Source organism: Artemia franciscana, chromosome 4 (genome assembly GCF_032884065.1).
Source record: "Artemia franciscana chromosome 4, ASM3288406v1, whole genome shotgun sequence".
NCBI classification, from domain to species: domain Eukaryota; kingdom Metazoa; phylum Arthropoda; class Branchiopoda; order Anostraca; family Artemiidae; genus Artemia; species Artemia franciscana.
In genome coordinates, this window is record NC_088866.1 from 32,015,101 (window position 1) to 32,037,219 (window position 22,119).

The 22,119-nt window shown below is 34.4% G+C and overlaps 1 protein-coding gene across 2 annotated transcripts in view; it reads left to right on the forward strand.

Moving 5' to 3' along the window:
- The window catches only part of LOC136026298 (metabotropic glutamate receptor 8-like), a 229,660-nt gene extending 207,993 nt beyond the window's left edge, over positions 1 to 21,667 (forward strand). For both annotated transcript variants that reach the window (XM_065702713.1, XM_065702712.1), the window contains exons 14-16: positions 3,931 to 4,050; positions 13,486 to 13,671; positions 19,126 to 21,667. In XM_065702713.1, the coding sequence (XP_065558785.1) occupies positions 3,931 to 4,050; positions 13,486 to 13,671; positions 19,126 to 19,170 (351 nt within the window). In that variant the 3' untranslated portion in view covers positions 19,171 to 21,667. The remainder of the gene's footprint in view (positions 1 to 3,930; positions 4,051 to 13,485; positions 13,672 to 19,125) is intronic.
- The last annotated feature ends 452 nt before the right edge of the window (positions 21,668 to 22,119 follow it).

Consider the following 22,119-nt stretch of genomic DNA (forward strand, 5'->3'; position numbering starts at 1 on the left):
GACGACTGGGACACCGGCACATAGGGAATATAAATGACGACAGGGACACTCAAAGAGAAAGCGACCGGGACACAAGGAATGTTCGATTAGCAATCACCATCAACAAAGCACCGGGACACAAATGACGACCGGGACACAGGGAGTATAAATGACGACCAGGACATACTTAAAAAAAACTAAAAAAACTAAAAAAAAGGTAAAAACTACAAAAAAATAAAAAGAAAAAAACTAAAAACTAATAAAAAAACTAAAAAAACTAAAAAAGAAAAAAAATAAAAAAAGGAAAAAAAATGAAAAATAAAGGAGAAAAACAAAACTAAAAAAAATAAAAATAAAAAAAAATAAAAAGAAAAAAGAAAAAAAAACTAAAAAAACTAAAAAAAAGTAAAAACCGAAAAAAAAACTAAAAAGAAAAAAAGGGGAAAAATACAAAAATTTATTTCATCATATACCATTTCAAAAACGAATGTATAGCCTATACAGACCGGGACACCGGGATACAAATGACGACCGGGACACAGGGAATATAAATGACGACAGGGACACAGGGACACAACTAAAACGGGGACGCCGGGGGGCACAGGGGGATATATAAATGACGACGGGGACACAGGGAATGTTCGATTAGCAATCACCATCAACAAAGCTCAAAAGCAATCATTAGAATCATGAGGTATAACTAAAAAAACTAAAAAAAAGGTAAAAAACTAAAACCTAAAAAAAAGACCAATTCAAAAACGAATGTATATACAGACCGGGACACCGGGACACAAATGACGACCGGGACACCGGGACACAAGGAATATAAATGACGCCCGGGACCCTCAAAGAGAAATCACAGACTGGGACAGCGGGACACAAATGACGACCGGGACACAGGGACACAAATACAACGGGGACGCTGGGGGGCACAGGGGGATATATAAATGACGACGGCGACACAGGGAATCGTCGATTAGCAATCACCATCAACAAAGCTCAAGAGTAATCATTAGAATCATGAGGTATAGATGTGAATACGGATTGTTTTCCCATGGACCATTATATGTTGCATGTTCAAGAGTCGGTAAACCTGACAATCTATTTTTATGCACAGACAATTGGACAGCAAAGAATGTTGTATATTCGCAAGTTTTACGTAGTTAAAAACATATATATATTTATATATATATATATATATATATATATATATATATATATGTATCTATCTATATTCACAGGTGGGACATAGGGACACAACTACAATGGCGCGTAACGACTTACGCGCGCGGGGGGGGGCTTGTGGGGGGGAGCAAAGCGCCCCCACCAACTAGGTGTTGGGGTGGGGCGAAGCGGCACCCCAACAGCTAGTCTATATATATAAAAATAAGTTGTCTGTGGATGTGTCTGTCAGGTGACGTCATGTTTGTGTGTTGACTGACGTCATGAAGTTAGTTGTCGTCATTTTTGTTATGACGGTGACGTCATTAAAGATATTTAAGACACGCGTTCACGTAGAAATCTATTAATTTTTAACTTTAAAATGACTGATGAACTTACAATAGCAACAGCCGAGGAAGATGCTCAAAGAGTCTATGCCAAAAAACTTGCTGCTGATAGAGAAAGTCAGAAAAGAAAGCGTGCCGAGGAATCAAAAGAACAGCAAGGAAACAGGCTTGAGGCTGATAGAGAAAGAAAGAACAGAAAGCGTGCCGAGGAACCACCAGAGCAACGCGAAAGCAGACTTGCTGCTAAAAGAGAAAGTGAAAAAAGAAGGCGTGCCGAGGAATCACAAGAACAGCAAGAAATCAGGCTTGCTGCTGATAGAGAAATTAAGAAAAGAAAGCGTGCCGAGGAATCAGAGCAACCTGAAAGTTATCGCCTGGTATTCAGGTACAGCCCAGTCGATGATTATAGCTTGAGTAGATGTGTTCAAATCGGGACTATGTCTAAAATTTGTCCCTATTGCAAGGCCTTGAAATTCAATGGTGAAACAATGGGAATGTGTTGCGCCTCAGGAAAAGTTAAACTTCCTCTATTGGCTGCACCACCAGAGCCATTGAAGACTTTCCTTACTGGAACTACGTCAGAATCTAAGCGTTTTTTGTCACAAATCAGAAAATATAACTCATGTTTCCAAATGACGTCGTTTGGAGCCCAAATCGAAAATCCAGATCAATTTATGTCTACTTTCAAAGTAAAAGGGCAAATTTATCATAGAGCAGGGTCCCTTCTACCATTCTCAGACGAGAATCATAAATTTTTACAATTGTACTTCATCAGTTATAGAAATTCTGAATTGAATGCACGTTGCAAAATTTGCTCCCAGTAGACTCAATTTCAGGACGTATACAACTCCCTGCTGATTTCTGTAATTTAGTGACGTCCAAAAATGAATTGATTGAAAAAGTATTTCCGAATATTCTAAAAAATTATAAAAATAATAAATGGCTAAGTGAAAGAGCGATTCTCGCACCCAAAAATATAGACGTCCACGAAATCAACAATATTGTTTTGACCAAGATTCGAGACCAGGCAGTCCTTTACAAGTCAGTCGACACAGTTTTGGAACCAAATGAAGCGGTTAATTATCCATCTGAATTTTTGAATTCCGTGGATCTTTCAGGGTTTCCACCACACGTGCTACAACTAAAAATAGGCGTACCAATAATACTTTTAAGAAATATCAAGCTCAAGGTCAATCATTAGAAAAATGTAGTATAGATCTTAATACTGATTGTTTTTCCCATGGACAATTGTACGTTGCATGTTCGAGGGTCGGTAAACCTGACAATCTATTTATATGCAGCGACAATTTGACAGCGAAGAATGTTGTATATTCGCAAGTTTTACGCAGTTAATTTGTATTGTATCTATCTATCTATATAAAAACGAGTTGTGTGTATGCATGTTTGTTTGTTTGTAAAAAGAGCGTTTGCATATGACGTCATTATTAGTACATACGGCTTTGTATATGCACAGACAATGGGAAAGCCAAGAATGTTGTATATTCGCAATTTTTACGTAGTTTGAAACACATATATAAATCTATCTATATTCACAGGTGGGACACAGGGACACAACTACAATGGCGCGTAACTAATATGGCGCGTAACGATTTACGCGCGCGGGGGGGCTTGGGGGGCCGCGAAGCGCCCCACCAACTAGGTGTTGGGGTGTATTTACCAACTAGCCAACTTACCAACTAGGTGTGTAGTATTACTAACGGTTACATTATATTATATTGTTGTACACCAACTATTCAAACAAATATAAGGGCATTTTTTTTGGGGGGGGGGGATTTTATTCTTAGAAATGGTGCCTCTGAGGTTTTGTTTGATACTTCAGATCCCCTTACCCCTACCTTACTAGAAATATTTTACTGACTGTATTTTTTTTTTAAGAATATACATATTTCGATGAATTTAGGATAGAACGTGTAGTATTGCTGCTGAGAGGATGAAAGCACCCCTGTTACTTGGGAAAAGACAATCTATTTCGGGTAACTTCTATTTTATTTTGGAAACCAAATACTAACCGAGCCCCACTTCTCGAATATCGTTTTACACAAGTTAAACTTTAACATAAAAAGTAGGGTCAATGGGGGAGTAGCCCTTCCCTCGTTTAGGACCACCCTGGATATGGTATTAAAATGAACAGAAATTAAATAGAATAGTTTATGTTTAAAATAAAATTAAATTACGATATTAAAATTTCGATCGAATAAGCATTATCTTGAGTATTTGGGAGGGTAGGGTAGTTTAAACAGTTGTTTTTTTAATTGGTTTTGCAAGTTAAGCATTTATGCAGTTTTAAAGAAACTCCTTTGCCATGGCTGATAAAATTAAATAGACATCACTACATTTAAAAACACTGTTTTTTAAATAGCTATTCCATTATATATGTGTGTGAATAGTAAAACATAGTAAATAGATAAACATTTTCTTTCAGGTCCAGACAACCACAATGAGTATGTGTGTGAGTTTAAGCGCCTTTGTGGTCCTCGGGTGTCTATTTTGTCCAAAGCTGTACATAGTTTTATTTCAACCCTACAAAAATGTCCGTCAAGGGGTGAGTCAAAGGATTTAATTCGAATAATATGCTAAGATAACATGCTAATGATAATATGCTAATATGCTAAGACTTAATTGTAGATTGAACTAAAGTTGGACATAGTTTATTTTAACCTTATAAAAACGTCCGCTAAGAGGTAACTTGAAAGATATAATTCAATTATGTACCCAGATATAGACTTTATCGTACATCGGGTTGTTTTTAAGGTTGTTTTTAGTTTTACATTGCAAAAACGTTCCTGTAGAGGTCACATAGAAGGTATGATTCAAATATACGACACGATACAAAAGATATGACACGAGTACAAAATAATGTACTCGTATCTAGGCTTCAATGTAAGTTGCACTAAGTCTGTTCATAATTTTATATCAATTTTATAAAAATGATATAGTTTGGATAATCAGATGTGGACTTTATAGTAAAAGGAGCTAAAATCTGTGCATAGTTATATGTCAACCTTATAAAAACATTCGTCGTGGGGTAAGTTCCAAGATACGATTCACTAAAATACTCAGACGTAGACTTTATACTAATTCAGACAAAAAGTTTTCTTTGTATTATTTCAACCTTACCGATCCTCTAGAGCAGTGGTTCTCAACCGGGGTCCACATGGACCCTAGGGGTACATGTAATATTTCCGGGGGTCCACAGTCAAAACAAAACAAATTGGGGATCCACAATGATATTTCGGGGGTCCATGAAGAAAACCAACTCAGAATGCTCTTTATTTTTAAAAATTTGATTTCTACTGTAATTTACATTATTTTGAATCAGTTTAGTGACCTACTCGGAATGGATATACCAATTTGGGTTTCAATTCCTTTCGAAGTTAATGTTGCCCATATAGAATTATCTTTGCAAGAGCCCTCTTATCGAATTACAAAGTGATGAAATAATTTGTGCAAAATTCAAAGATGGAAAGTACAATATATGGAAAACAAATGATGTTGCTACAAAGTGCCCTTTGCTCTGGGATAAAGCGCAGTTCTACGTTATTGCTTTTCCTACATCTTATCTTGTTGAAGCGGGATTTAGTCGTGTTTCTCAAATTTTATCAAAAGCTCGCAATAGACTTGACATTGTGAAAAGGGGTGATAAACTATCATTAACATCGATAGAACCAAATATAAAGAAACTTGTCGAGAAGCATCAACCACAGGGATCTCATTGAATAAACATGCATTTTCATTTTTGATTAATCACACACTTAATTGCAACTGCTTTTTTTTCCAGTTTACATAAATAATGTTGGAGTGAATTAAACTTCCTGAGGAGCTCTAATCTCCATGAGCTTTAGTTGCTTGCCAATTGAAGAAACTTGTAAAAACTTGTAATATTGTAGTTATTATCACAATAATAGTAATAATAATAATAATTATTATTATTATATTAGAATGTTTTATTTGTATTAAATTAGTTTTCACTTAAAAATAAAGCTTAATCATATGCTATTTGTTTGAAAATTAAAACCTTAAAATTTATATTAGTGAAGAATAAAAAATTGTTCTTCAGTCCAATATCTATGAAGGGGTCCACCAAGATAAAAAGAGGGGAAAAGGGGTCCATGGGGAAAAAGAGGTTGAGAACCACTGCTCTAGAGGTAACATCAAAGACATAATTCCAATAATAACTGGTATGCAGAGTTTGTAGTAAATTGGACTAGGCCTTTTCATAGGTTTATATCAACTTTACAAAAATATCCGTCAAGGGGTAAGCTCAAAGATAATATACTCGGATATTGACTTTATAGTAAATCGAGCTTATGCTGTTCACTATTTTATTTCAACCTTATAAAAACATTAATAGAAGGATAAGCCCAAATATACAATTCAGTATTACACTCAAACATAAACTTTATAGAATTTCAGATTAAAGCTGTTTACATTCTTATTTCCACCTTATATAAACGTTCGTCAAGGGGTAAGTCCAAAGATATAATCAAATAATATACTCGGTTCTGGTCCTTATAGAAAATATAACTTAAACTGTACATAGTTTTCGTTTCAACCTTATGAAAACGTCCATCAAGGGGTGAAGTCCAAAGGTTTAATTCAATAATATACTCACATATAGACTATATAATAAATATAAAAAGTCTGTGCATATTTTTATTTCAACCTTATAAAAACGTTCTTCAAAAGGCAAGTTTAAAGATATTATTACAATATTATACTCGTATATAGACGATGGTAGATCGGACTAAAGTTGATCATAGTTTTATTTCAATCATATAAAAACCTTCTTCAAGAGGCAATTTCAAGATAGGATTCAAATACTGCACTCGAATATGGACTTTAAATTAAATAAAATAAAAAAAAAACAAGTTTTTTTTAACTAAAAGTAAGGAGCGACATTAAAACTTAGAACGAACAGAAATTACACCGTATATGAAAGGGGCTTTTCCTCCACAACGCCCCGCTCTTTACGCTAAAGTTTGACTCTTTCTCTTAACTCTACTTTTTAAAACAGTAAAAAAATTTAGGTATTCTCCAATTTTTTTGGTGACTTAAAAAGGGCACTAGAACTTTTAATTTCTGTTAGAATGAGCCCTCCTGCGACATTCTAGGACCACTGAATCGATACAATCATCCCTGGGAAAAAAAAAAAAAATAAACACGCATCCGTAATCTGTCTTCTGGCAAAATATGCGAAAGTCCATATTTTTGTAGATAGGAGCTTGAAACTTCTATATGAGGGTTTTCTGATATGCTGAATCTGATGGTGAGATTTCCGTTAAGATTGTATGACTTTTAAGGGTTTTTTTACCCTATTTTTTAAAACAAGGCAAATTTTCTCAGGCTCGTAACTTTAAATGGATAAGGCTAAACTTGATGAAACTTATATATTTAGAATTAGCCTTAAAATGCGATTCTTTTGATGTAACTATTGGTATCAAAATTCTATTTTTTAGGGTTTCGGTTACTATTTAGCCGGGTCACTCCTTACTACAGTTCGTTACCACGAACTGTTTGACTGGGCTAAAGTCGAACATGGTTTAATTTCAGCCTTAGAAAAACGTTCGTCAAAGGGGATATTCAAAGATACAGTTCTACCAATATGTTTGTATTTAGAACTTTTCAATAAATTTTTGAATAATTTAAGAAATTTTCGGCCCGTGAATTTTGATATATTTTACTTTGATTGTACGATCGGATGGATTGGAAAGCGTTCAGGCCCCTCTTTCCAAAATTAACGCTACTGAAGATGAATCTTGTGTTTGCATCAATCATACTTTTTCATTGTACTTATACCATACTGTATCAGCCCTTTCACGGATTTTACAATTGGTCTTAAATGAGAGGAGAGGGCTTTAGTTATTATTCTACTCTGCTTGTATATTTCATTACTTCAAAAACACGCTTTAGTTAACCAGGAATTTAATCTACCAGAAATGATATCGTTCGAAGGAACTTAGTCAACTATAAAGTAGTACTGAACGACATGCGGGGGTGTTTCTTCGCATTTGATAACGTTTACATTTTAAGGAGCCAAGTTAATCAGAAAGTGTCAGACGACAGCTCAGGCTGTTTTTGTGCGTTTTAAATTTGACATTTCGCATTTGACAACGTTGACATTTTAAGGAACCATAAACTATCGACCGTCAGGCCGACTTGTTTTAGGATAATTATAACTTAACATTTGACAACGTTGACATTTTAAGGAGCTTAGGCAATCATAAATTATCGGATGACATGTTAAGCTGTTTTTGTGGATTTGAAATTTGACTTTGGATAACGTTGACATTTTAAAGAGCCGAGTCATATCAGACGAAAGGTTCAATGATCTTTTAAAGGTCTAAGCCTATCGTAAGCTCAGTAATCGCACAAAGATCAGACTGTTTTACGCATTTGAAATTTGACTTTTGTCCTTTGACAACGTTGACAGTTTCAGGAGCCAAGTCGATCATAAACAGTCGAACGGCAGACCAGGCTGTTTTTGCGCATTTTAATTGATTTTTAACAGCTTTTTAAATATGGTTTAGTGGGAATATGATTTAACATTAATCTTCTAACTTAGTGGCGATAATTTCAATCGAAAGAGCAAATGCTTAACAATCATTTAAAAAAAAAAAAAAACAATCTAAACTTCCGATTACCAGCTGCTTATATTTTCATAAAGACAGCACAGAACAATAATTAAGAATAAAACAGTGTACTTGTTAATAATACAGAATACACCCAAGAAGTGAAGTTTGGTTAATCATACTGAAATTAACCTTCGTATAACCTTTAGTTCAGGCTGTATATTTGCACATTAGGAGAGGGGAGCAAGCAAACCAACCTAACTCCCCTAATGTGCAAATATATAGACCAAATTATACAAGTCCAATGCATTGTATCATCCGTTACTTGTTTTTGTAGCCATGAAAGCGGTTTCCTGAGATGTAACCTAAGCGTAAATCTTGAATGTGTTCCGCATTATTAATAAGTACCTAAAACATTACTGATATGTCTCCTTGATTCCTCTCGCCCTAAGGGATTGCTACACAGCTCTAAAGCGGTGTTTGCCAGCCGAAAATAGTTTTGCGGGCCATTTTGAAAACGCATCACCAGTCTGAGTATATAAAATGTTGTGTCTCTATATTAGACTTAGATCCGTCATAAAACTTGAAAAAAATGCTTCAATTTTTGAGCGTCTTTTTCAAGAACCTTATAAAAAGGTTTTACTGGTAGATTAAATCAAGTCACATTTCTTGTGTTAGGAAAAAATGAAGCTGGCTCATTTTTTGAAGTGATTCAAGAATCAATTTTAAATTAGAAACTCCAGTTACATTTAGCATACTCAAAATTAGGATTTTATATACACATTTTTTTCATTTTTTTTTAAATGGAAGATTAAACCTTAAATATGAACGTGGAAGGATTAAAACCAACAGGAGCAAATTCAGCAATTAGAAATTGTTTCGTTTCAAAACTAAGAATCAACTTTGAAGGTGGAGAGGGATTTATAATCAATCTATTTAGCTAATTTCTTTGCAGGGTCCGGGTTCCTGGAATCCCTTAATTTGTAAATTACTTTTTCTAGCAACAACTCATTCCCAAGAATTTTAAATAAAGATAGTACTAGTACATTAAACCATGCCAGTTTCTTGCATCACGATAAATGAAGTCTTCTATTTTCTTGAGGTTCCTTAAAGCGTCAGGGTTGCCAGTCCCATTTTTTGCCAATTATTTTTTCCTCCACTTCTTTTGCTTCCTAAAATCTCCCGAGTTTGCTACATTTGGATAATTGTAGTCCTCTTTTTTTGTTCTCTAGAGTTACCCTCATAGAAACTCAAGTCATTCTAGAGTGCTCAAAGATTGCGTTTTCTGATATATTTTTTCCAGAATATAAAAGCCAAAGATTAAATCGGACTAAACCTTCACCATGAATGCGTTTTCATTAAGAATGATAACACGGGGAAACTAAGCTGAAGGCTTATAGAAAATATCCAAAACTGATTTAAGAGATCCTTCAATATTTATGGGGAGATATAGGCTGTAAACCACGTAGTTATTATTACCTTTGCCCATACACGGTTATACTTGTGTCTCCAAGTTTGTGAATATATTTATAAGAATGCAGTTGTAATATAAATTTATGCAACAAAAGTAATATCCAATACCTTTGGCTTTAAAATAAAGCCACCCACGGTAGTTTTTACAAACGGGGACCTTTATAAATTTGTCCGTGGAGGATGCAGGAGTATTCAGAAGGTTCCTTTACGACAAGTGTCATATTTCATCCACAATACTGACGAATGTTTGCAGTTTATGTGTATTTAGCTCTTCGATTTGAGAGGAGCTCTTTCCCATACCCTCCCCTTGCAGATACCCTATTTCCATCAATACGACGGCATTTTTATAGAGTGTCATATTCAGTCGATAATGTTAATAAACGTTCGTAGTTAACCTAATATGTATTTGTGTCTTCAAATGGGGGGGGTAGCTGTCCTCCAAAACCTTAACTTTGAATATCAACTTTGTTGAAAAGTTTCTCTGTGAGGCTTCCTTTCTACTGACTCCTAACTTTGTTAAATATAAAGCCTTCTTAACGAAAAATTAAGAGAAGAATTTAACTCAAATGGGTTTGAGTTAAATAAATCATTGACAATGAAACGAATAAAAAAAAAGACATCGATTAACTAATCAACTTCACTTCCGGGAGCCTTTATCAACGGATAAAAAAAGGACAAAGAGAAAGAAACTAACTTAGGTAATCATGTAAAGAAAAAGACAAAAAAATTACACAAGAGAAGAAAAATAAATACATTTGAAATATACCTTTAAAATGAATAAAAATCAAAAGTATACAGAAACGAATAATTCTATAATTCAATCAAGCCTATTTCTAAGAACTCATTTAAAATAATACCCAAAAACAACTTTATTGCCAACAATCTCAAGCTTTATCGTTGGCTAAAATAGAAATATCAACATAATTCTCTTTTCTTTCCTCTTGCATTTTCCTCCATGGACCCATAGTTTTTGTCTTGTGAGAGAGTATAACATAGCTGTTTCCATTATTTCTTTAGAAAAACAAGCGTCTGTTAACAGTGCCCGTTTATCTGAACTAAACAATCCTTGCTCTCCAGAACTCAAACAATGAAAAAGAATTTATCTTCTTCTCTTATGTGATTGTCTTTATTAGCGTTTTTGTTTGTAGTCAATTTTCATACGTATTTTCCAAAATGTTTAGTAGCGTTGTTGTTGTCACGACAAACAGAGAGTATGCTTATAAAGAATGTTGTGAATGAAAAATGTTTCATCCTTCTACTGTCTTAATATTTCTCAAAGATGAAACAATCAGGTTTTTAAATGCGGAGTATTTTCTTAAATTGGATTTCATTGTCAGCTTAGCCCCATCTAGATTATTTGCTCGCATTAGTTAATCTAAGCGTTAGTTAGCCAGGTTATGAAAAAGTGGTGCTATTCTCTCTCCAGAAATAAGGATAAAGTAATTGACTTGTGAAAATATATCACAAAAATAAGGTCCTAAGGTCCTAAGGCACTCTTTTTAACATAAGAAGCATATAATAGTAATCTCTCTTTTCCCTCTTGGTAATACTGTCTCTATTAGCATTATGAGTAGCGCAATTCTAGCCTTTTTTCTATATTATTTCTTTTTATTTTAAACCATCGTTAAAAATAAAAAGAAATAATATAGAAAAAAGGCTAGAATTATATATATGACTTTTATGACTTCATATATGTATGACTTCTGATGCGGGAGGGGGGGGGGTTGCAAGATGGGGTTCACATCCGGATAGTAAATGGACACGGGCTCTCCTTTAGGGGAAAGCAGTGGCGGTTTTGGCCTCTTCAATTCTTATACTTACAGTTAAGCATTAAGTATAATTATATAAGTATTAGAGTAAGTAAGTAGCTTGCTGCCAACTACGACCTCTACTTTATTTCGATAGAGATAAAATTTTAAGACCAACAAAATGATTATAAATGTTACATTATTTATTTCTTTATTTCTCATTTCCAACCCAAAAATTTCTAAGCCCAGGGTGAGTGCCCCCTCATCTTCTAAAACTTCCTGTGGGGAAAAGGGTGTTAGTCATCTATTTAATTGATGATAATGTTTTGAAGGCGGTATATTTGTGTAAATAGGTTTCCCTATAATTTTTAGATATATTAAAACTAAAGATCTCAATCTGGATTCAAAACTTAGTAGTCTAATTCCAGTTCTAAAAAACATATTTCACCGAATATTTAAATCATTAGGATAAAGTTCCAGCCAAAGAGGCATAAGAAGCTAATAAAAGTGGGAACTGGAGCTAAGGATGAAAAAACACCAACAACATCTAGCAGATGGCAACTTTCTTCTTGTTTTAGATTACCCAAAATTGCTACAAAAATGTCTTTTCCCGATAGCAGAGCTGGCAATAACACGGAGCAACATCGTCTTTTAAGACTTCTGTTGATAAGAGAATGTCAATAACAGGGCTTTGGAAGCACCTTCTATTACATATTGTTGGCAGAAATAATTCTCAGTTATCCTCCTCATTCAGAAGATATACAGTAACAATTCTTATTCGTTTTCCCCAGAAGAAAATTTTCCAACACTCAAAGCAGTAAACATACTAATGACTCAGTATAAAAAATACACTTTTGATGAGTAATTATGTTGTTATTAAACTGAAATAATGTTCTCATTACACAATAAAGTAAATTAAAGAGACATGAAATATTCTCCATAGGAGACAATTTTTCTCTAATTTTCCTTGGAAATACTTTATTGCACTCCGAAGGTGTGATCCAATTCCAAATAGTGTGGGAAACATATAAGATTTGAAACTAGCACTAGTATCTAAAAGAAACGTCACGGCGTTATCTTTCCATGTTATACCATGGAAGGTCAACATTTTGGTGTATTTTAACTAAATCTTACTAGGTCGATAAAAATTTAGAGATGGATTAGCATTACTCGTTTTCTCTGAAAGTGAGATTCGTATTACATTCACTGGGGGAGGGGACTGATCCAAAGTGGCTTTGAATAATTCATTTGGTTTTTAAGGCTGTCTTTAAGGCTGAATCCTTCTTCAAACTCCTTGTTTATTAGCAGTAAAAAGGAAAGAAATTTGTTTTTAGTACTATAACCTTCCCAGGAAATATTTATGTTTTATAAGATACTATCTTTTGAATTCCTACGTCCGATTTAAATGTTTTTACTCAACCTAAATTTTTACAATGGTTACCTTTTGAATTTTACTCAGAGAGTGATGAAAAAAACATATATTTTCAATAATTCTTTTTTAAATTTGCGAGTATAACTCACAAATCCCCGTTGAACTTGAAAAACTTGTCACTGGTACGTACCAGCTTATCCGCAACCTTGTCATAAAATTTTACCCTCCGAAATACCGTCATTTTGGAAAAACTTTGATTTGAAGTAGAAGAGAAGATTCGGTTGGTTCCTCTTTGATTGCAACCTCACTCATCGTCATATTGTAGGGACTATGGGTAGCGAAACTTTGACTCAACTTTTCATCTCAAAGGAGAAACGCATTGCGTTAAATGGGAGCATAGAAATTCTCTTATAAGACTAAGCAAATGTGAAACAACGGGAAATCACAGTTGATGGAGGGGGAGGGCGCTTGGTTGCTGGATGCGTGTTCAGTGGGAAAAGGCCCAGACATCAAAAGATGCCTTTCCAGTCCAATCAAATCAGAGGTGTTGAAATCACGGGTGTTGAAATCTAATGAGGAGGGTACGGTCCATAAGTCGGTGCACAGAGTAATGACAAGTATCAACTGAGTACAATTAAATTAAAATTGCAATCTGAGTGTGTACTTTTTCAAATGTTTATTGTAAAAAAAGATCGTTCTTTGATTTGGTTCTTTTCTTATTCCAAATCACGAGGTGGTTTCTGAACAAACTTTGTTAGTTTGTAGGAATGAATGGGAGCTATTGTTTTCTCCTATTAATTTGGACCACTTTTCAGGGAGTTGGATGTCGAGCCCATGCTAATAACTCAAGAAACCAAATAAAGTTTGGTCAACCAAGTAGATCCACAAGTTTGTTTCAACCATCGACGGCATCAGGTCACTCATTATCATCAGTTGGTGAGACACCATCGCAGGAAGTGAACACAATATCACAGGGCCTTAAACGAGCCAATGGTGATCAGGTAAAACACTGTTATGCCTCAAGGATTTCCTGTCCAGCATAATCACACATAGAGGTCACACCAGGTCTAGGCTCCAAAAAGTCACAGATAGCTCACTAGCTCATGCTTCCCACAATGTCTGGTTGAGATGAAACCTTTATTTAAGTAAGATATTCTGATGAAATGATGACTCCCCTAGATTTGTTTCATCACTAAACAATATCAGTCCTTCAATATCTTCAGTTTGTGAAGCACCATCTCATTAAGTGACAAATATATCAGAGGGACTTAAAATACCAAATACTAATCAGGTAAGGCCTAATTATGCTTCCAAAATCAAAATGTGATATTCTCCACAAAGGTCGTACAAGGTCAAGGTATCCAAAAGGTCTAACTAGGTCCATATCTCTTACTTCCCACAATGTCTGGTTGAATTACACCCTTTATTTAGTCAGATATTCTGATGAATGATGACTCCCTAGACTTGTTTCAACCATCAACAATGTAAGTCCTTCAATATCGGCAGTTGGTGAAACACCATTTCTTTAATTGACAACAATACAACAAAACCTTTAAAAAGCCAATGATGATCAATAAAACTCAGTTATATTCCACAAATTAAACCTATCATATCTCTAACTCCATAGAAAAGTCGTAACAGTTCAAGGTTCCCAAAAGGAATAATTAGGTCACTACCTCTGAATTGCCATAATGTTTGGTTGAGATACAACCTTTATTTCAGTCAGATATTCTGATGACATGAGTTTAGGGGCTCCCCTAGACTTGTTTCAACCATCAACAATGCCAGTCATTTAATATCTTCAGTTGATGAGATGCCATCTCAATAAGTAAAAATAATATCACAGGGCCCTAAACAATGGTAATCAAGCAAAATTCTTCAAGAATTAAGGTACCAAATCCGATGCAGCCCCACAATGGTCATACCAGGTTCAGGTACACAAAAGTCAAAAGTAGGAAAATTAGGACACTAGCTCTTGCTACCTACATGTATTATTGCGATACACCCTTTTTTTCTGTCAGATATACCGATGCCGTGACTTTTGGGACTCTCCTAAATTTGTTTCAACCACCAGCAATATCAGTATTTTAATATAGTCAGTTGGTGAAGAATCGTCCGGGTTGCGTCAGTAGCTAGCAACCTAGTAGGAGACGATCACGCTCCTTAATAAAAACTACAATAGCCCTTAACTCCTAAAATAAGAGCGAGAATAAAACAAGAAGTAGACTAATAGAACCGTCTTGTCCAAAACCCCTATATAGAAAACTTACGGTCTCTTGGAAAATATATTGGCTGGAAAATAAAGAAAAGAGGCTGCAACCGCGATATTCAGCATAAACGGCATCTTTTTTTCTCCTCAGATAGCTTGACCCTGGAACATCGTAGAGAGCTGTTTAGTGACTCATTCTAAAGGAATCGATTGAATCTGAATATAATCAAGTTTTTACGAAAAACTGCATTTTTCCATAACACTGTAGTAGCTCATGTTATTAACATCAGGAATTTGTCACATCTACGTGCTTTTGTAATTAATAAAAGAAACATTTAAAATAAAATGAATGTTTTTACTAAGAACTTTTACCATTATAAGAAGCTTGTAGACACAGTTATGTAAAATTCAGTAGTTTTTTTGGGTTTTAACAACAAATCTGATTTGTCAGCTGAAACTGGAATAATTCTTGAAAATTTTAAATTATATTAAAGAACTGCGAAGATCACAATAAATTTGGATTATGCAAGTTTCATATATATCATGGTCGTAGAGATAGCTGAAGTTCTTATAAATAAGTTCGGTACATTTTTGAATTTTCAATAAGAAATCATCATAGTCAAAACTTTCTCATACCGAGAAATCAAACCTGGGCCAACTGGGTGAGAGCCAGCCATCCTTACCACTAGACTATGCACCATTTATTAGAATATCTGATAAATGAAATTTATATTGAAAAACTAATGTTAAATAAAGAATAAAGAATCAGTCTAGTTAATCATAATTAGGGATTATGTAAGTTTCATCGTTATCATGGCTGTAGGAATGGCTCAAAAATTAGTAATGAATAAACCGTGAAACATATTAGACTTTAGCTGTCTGATTCTCTGAATTTTATCTTTTACTATTCCAAATAAAAAAAAAAAGGCTTTTTCCTGTTTGTGATTTTATTTATAATAGATCCGGCTTGCAGGGGTAGCTAGCAACCTAGTAAGAGACACTCACGTCCCATAACAAAAACTGCAATAACCGATAAGTCTTAAAAATAGAGACAGATCAAAAAACGAAGTACATTATTAGAACCACCTTGTCCGAAACCCCCTATGTAGGGAAATTACCGTTCCTTGGCGTGAACAACAGTGGAATATATATTGGCTTGAAAATCAAGAAAAGTGGCAGCAAAACGATATTCTGCATAAACGGGATCTTTTTTCTTTCTTTTCCTCAGATAGCTTGGTACTGGAACATCGTAGAGAGTTGTTTAATAGAAAAAATGATTTTATAAATGAAATAAGTGTCTTATTTCTGATAGAATAGTCTTACTATTCCAACTAAGAAAAAGCCATAGGCTTTTTCTTGTTTGTAAACCGGGTTCAGTGGTAGCTAAAAACCTAGTAATCCAGGTTGCAGCAGTAGCTAGCACCCTAATAAGAGAAGATCACGTCCAATACTAAGGAATGCAATACCCCTTAACTCCTGAATATAGGTTATATCACAACAAAAAGAACAATATCAGAACTGCCTTGTTCTATACCCTTATATGGGAGTCACATGCAGCGCAATAGCACTGCCTAAGTAAACTCCTGCTTAAGCTGATGTTGCCGGTGATGTCCATAACACATAAATTCTCTGAAGCAAGTGGCGCTGTGGCAAAACTGAAACCGAGCTTCAAGCTCTACTTGAAGATCAGTTGAATCTGATGCTCTCTCTTGGTTTTGGAAACAAAGTTGTTGCTAGCACAATATCTCAAGTAAGGAGCAAAATAGCTGAAAGTTCACAAGGTAAGCTCTCATCATTTTAGTAAATCTATCAAGCAAGATTGTAAAATGTTATCAATAGAAATGATGCATTAAGATCTCGGCTTGAATCTGAGCTCACCTGTCAAAACGAGATGGTCCAAGTCGTTGATGATGATGTCTGATGTAATCTGCCCTGAATCGACTTCCATCCATCGGGCAAACACTGCTGCATTGTCAATTAAATCGTTGATTTCATCTTCCGATATTCTTTCGAAAATTGTCTTCATAGCTTCAGGAATCTCGATTGCATCGATGATGTTGGTCTTCTATTTTTCATGTTTTATGTTGCTATCCTCATCTTGTACATTATACTTTTCATAAGCATGAGGCAGGCGATAAAGTCTAAGTTTAGATTCCTTTTCAGAAGGCCACTAGCTTGTGCCTTCGTCTTCGCATTGGCGTTCTTTATCTGTTTAAATCCGTCAATTGCTGAAGCTATTGCATAAAATGTAGTAACTACTGCTTGTATGGTTTCAGCCCTTGCAGTCCACCGGGACACGAATTTAACTATGCTCTAAGAAAGTGTTTAGTCTGTGGACCTTGCAGGGAATATAAGGCACACAGTCATGAGAAAGTTCAGATACTTTCTGTTGGGCACAATTAAATTGATCAAGCAATGCACTTGCATTGTCATAAGACTGAAAAGTTAGTTTATCCGGAGGAATTCCTCTCGTTAATATTATTCACATTATACTTTCTACCATACCCTGTTCAGTTTTTTCATAAGCCTCGCAATATTATTTCTCTAGTTGTCAATTCTTAGCCGATACTGCGGGTTATGACCACAAGCTTATCAAGATGCGGACAATCGGGTGTCGTATCCGCCATCACAGAATATAATTTTGAATCCAAGACTTTGCCGAGGATCTTCTCCCTGACTTTCACTGAAAGCAAGTAAGTGAACTCGTTCTGGGAAATTGTACGTAAATAGCCATATTGGTATGCTTTATATTGGCTATCAAGAGCAGCCACATATCTCGCTAAAAGTTGGTCTCAGTAAGGAACAACAATAACACAGGGCCTTAAAAAATCCAAGTTGTTGAAATGCAAGTTCAAGGACTGGAAGCAATATAGTAGGACTTAAAATGAGCCAACAGTGATCTGACAAAACCCTATTATTCTTCACTTCTCTAACCTTTCTAACCTTAAGCATTTAATCTTTTGTTTTTCACTTAAAAATTATATTTACCAAGCTACAGTTCATTTTGGCGATATATTGCCTTATTTATTTACCTCTTAAATGTAAGCCATCTGAGAAATATGAGAAATTTACCTCTTATTTAATCATCTGAGAGAACATAAAAAAATCTAAAAACAAGGATATACAACTGAACAAAAAAATAGTTAAAATAAAAGGAAAAACCGAAATTTACAAGTAACAAAATACATAAGGGTTAAATTTTATCAGGTTTTGAAAATTAAGAAGAAACAATTGCTTAAGACAAAGCTGCTGATAACAGAAGCAAATCCACGGTCAAAACTATCAGTTACATACAATTTACCGGAAAAATAAGGCAATTTTCTTGTATTGATCAGTTTTAGAAGAATTGGAACTTGTTTCTGTCAACTATTGCTGATACTTTAAGAATGAAGTAATTCAAGAGTAGCTTCTTACGAAAAAATTATTATTATTAATATTATGTTAACATGTGTTACCGCTTTCTCTTTTTTTGTAATTATCTACCAGTTTTTTTTTACATCATGAAGTTGTTGAACGTTTATTAATAACAAAAAAAGTGTTGACATAGACGCAATTTTAAAAGCATGTTTCGTACCCTCTCTTTGTTTTTCTAATGCTGCCGAAGTTTTGGTGTTTTTTAGTTTCACAACTAATCGTAGACGCAATGTTAATATATTAGTGTTATAAAATAAAAAGAAAGGACACCACCAAGAATTTTTTAAGGGGGGGGCAAGTTTCTAGGGGTTAGGAAGTACTTTTCCAATGAATGTGCGGCATGATAACACATTTAAGCACTTTAAATCTGCTGATACGTAGTAATAACTTCATGAACATAAATTGGTTTTAAGTATACCTAAGGACAAAGGGAGGCAAATACACAGGTGTCTATAATCAAGATTGGGGTTTTTATTGTCTTCCTCTTACCAAGTGGAATCCTTTGCCATCCCTGATGACAAAATGTTCTCTGGGTATTCAAAAAGCATTTTCTATTCCTCTGTGTCTCTACTACTTCCCTGTCTCTCCATTATTCTCTGTCTTTCTATTCCTCTGTTTTTCTAATCCTCTCTGTCTCTATGTTACTCTTTGTCTCTGTTTACCTCTATGCCTCTCTTTCGTTCCCAAAATTTTTTTTTAGACCCTTTGAACGATAATTAATGACCCACAAAGACTTCGGTGCAAACGTATGTAAAAAGCGAACATAAAAAAACAAGTAGGGAAAAAATTAGAACAAAAGAACATTTACTGACATGCATTTTTTTTTTTATAGATGCTTCCGACTTCTCCTGTGATTAAAAGAGCCCCATCAAGATAGGGAAGGAACGAGGTACTTCTTTGATCCAACAACTGAAGAGAGCAGAGCCATATAATATACACAATTAGGCCCAGGCAGAATCAACTACGATGAAAGCAAAAGTATTATATCTTCATTATCAAGCGACTGACACAGAATTGACATGTCAGATTAGATAAGCGCTGATTTCTAAACCAGAGCTGTGAATAGAATTGATGGAGAAAAACGATTAATTCAGAGTTTTCCGACATCAAAACAGTGTATCTTGCAAAGACCCATTTTCGTAACTTAAAATTTCGCGCTGTTCTTTATCAGCGTCATCGAAATTGCGCGAGCTAAACATTCTTAATATCTAAAAACTCTCTTTTTTTCGGACATATTTATCCTCCCCCAAATTATTAGAAAAGTGGGATGTCCACTGCTGTCAAAGAATGGATACTAAGCTTCAGAAAGTTTAGACACAATAGGACTAGCAAACTTGGCAAATATCTCCTTTCTCTTAACATATTATAAACAAACCCCTTAAATATAACTTGAAAAGTTGTTGACTTGAAGATGTACCTCGGTGAAAGTAATGAAAAAGGCTCAATTTTTTAGTCTTTAGTAGTACTATACTTCGTATTTCATTTAGAATGGCACTGATATACGCCACATTTTCGACAGAGATTTTAGGGTTGCACTATTGATTAGTGAAAATACAGATATGAAACTTCTTACTTTTCTATATAAGAATCCTGAGTTTAAAAATAAATAGTTAAGAGGATGAACAAAGCTTATATTGGGTCGAAAGCCATTATCAATGTTATTAGGTAATACCTTGGATGGTGTACCCACTACTAACTAAATATTTGTTCCTGGGTTTACTCAAATTCCATACCAACATATCTGTAAGTACATTAATCTTTGGCTGCACAGTAAATTCCAAGACCGTACCTTGGAAGTTTGGAGACAGAACCACGGAGAAAAAGAGATTCTGTGTAAAGAATCTTGTAATTCAAAAACTTGTCGCTGTAAAAGAAGGTTGTAACTTAAAAATTGTCGTTCTTTCTAATGACTTAAAACTTCACACAGGAGGTTTGTAACCATTTGCGTTAATTTTTTAACCTCCTGCATTAAATCAGTAACTCAAAAATTTGTCAGTCTTTTCATTCTCTTAGAACCTCACGCAGGAGGTTTGTAACCTTATGCGTTATTTTTTTTAGCCTCCTGCGCCAAAATTTGTAACTCAGAAATTTGTCGTTCTTTTTACACACTTAAAACTTCATTCAGATGGTTTGTAATCTTCTGCGTTTTTTTTTTTTTTAACCTCTTGCGTTAAAACCTGTAACTAAAAAACTTGTCATTCTTTTTACTCACTTAAAATTTTATTTAGAAGATTTGTAACCTTCTGCGTTAATTTTTTTAACCTCCTGCGTTAAACCTGTAACTAAAAAACTTGTCGTTCTTTTTAATTACTTAAAACTTCATGCAGGAGGTTTGCAACCTTCTGCGTTAATTTTGCGACATCAATCAGATCTTACAGAGGCGAAGCTGTTTTCCTCAGAAATAAAGAATACTTTGATCAACGTATGACAATACTTTTTATATGTAAGACCATGAATTATAGTAGAAGATTTACCTTTTAGAACTTAGAAGTTTAAGAGTTTAAGCATTGTGTGGGTTTTTCAGGGTTTGATCTAAATATATCATGTTTCAGCTGTCATGCGCTTACACAGTTCAGTTCCTTTTAACTGAAAATGACTCTTTCCGCAAATCCTCCGCAGTTTTCTTATGCGAGTTTCTGGCTTGCAATGAAGAAAATTTTATCGTTAAAAATTCCTTTTTTAATACAAAATTAATAATTTAACTGTTAAAAATAAATTCATAAATAAAAATTATTAATAATTTTCAACGATAAAAACATACCACATTTTTATCACAAAAAGCTTGCCAACAAACTTTTTTTTATCAATAGCCCGAAAATTAATTTGACTACCACATGAGATGTAGGGCCATCCCTACATCTCGTATGGTGAGATTAGGGTCACCCTACCTGAACTGGTAGGGTCATCTGAACCGGTTGACAGCGTTTTAGAAAATAAATACGTCTTCTTTTTGAATTGTTACCATTCAAAAGATAATGTCGCTACTGTCGCGCAAAAACTTCGTATGTTAAAAATTTAAGACACCTTCCAGCCCTCAAAATCTAGTATTATTATTATTCCTTCAAATATCTTAATAGTGTTCCAAACCGTCAAATCTAGTAACAGTATTCCTCATATTCGGATTTTCAAGCTACCTCAAATGGCATAACCCCAAAAAACATCCAGAATTTGTTTAAAGTATAACTAAAATACAAATCACTTTTTTTTTTAATCTGAGAGTTTTTTTTAATCACCTGTTTATCAGAAAAGTAGAGACAGAATAGAAAACAGCAGAAGAGGAGAAACATAGTTAGTTGTTTTCTTTCATAAAAAGTTGTTTTTTATGTGCATAAGAACAAAAGATTTATACAGGCTATAATCCTCCTTTATGTGATCCAGTAGCCCAAAACTGCATGCGCTCGAAAAAAAAGAAAATCATCTTCTGTGCTATTTTGATTGTCAATCGTTTTTGTTTTTTTTTTACAGCTATAAACTATAGAATACAACTAAATAGAAAAAAAAACTATATTAGCTGTAAAACCAGTCAAACTATATTATGTGAACTATGTTAGATTTTTGAAAAAGACTTCTTTTCTTTACAACTTAAATTCAACTTTCAATCCTAAATTTATCCGCTCAGTGGACTTACCTTGTCTTCCTTCACCAAATATTACGAAAAAGAATCCATAATATAAAGAGGACTGAAAGTAAAACTTTCCATCTTCTGGTACGGTCTGTGTTATCTATTTCATTTATTTTTATTATGTTTGTTTCGTTAGTTTTTACGAAAGCAAGTTTTTTATTTAGGTTTTCTTGTAAATTTATTGTGCCAAAAGCGAATTGAAGT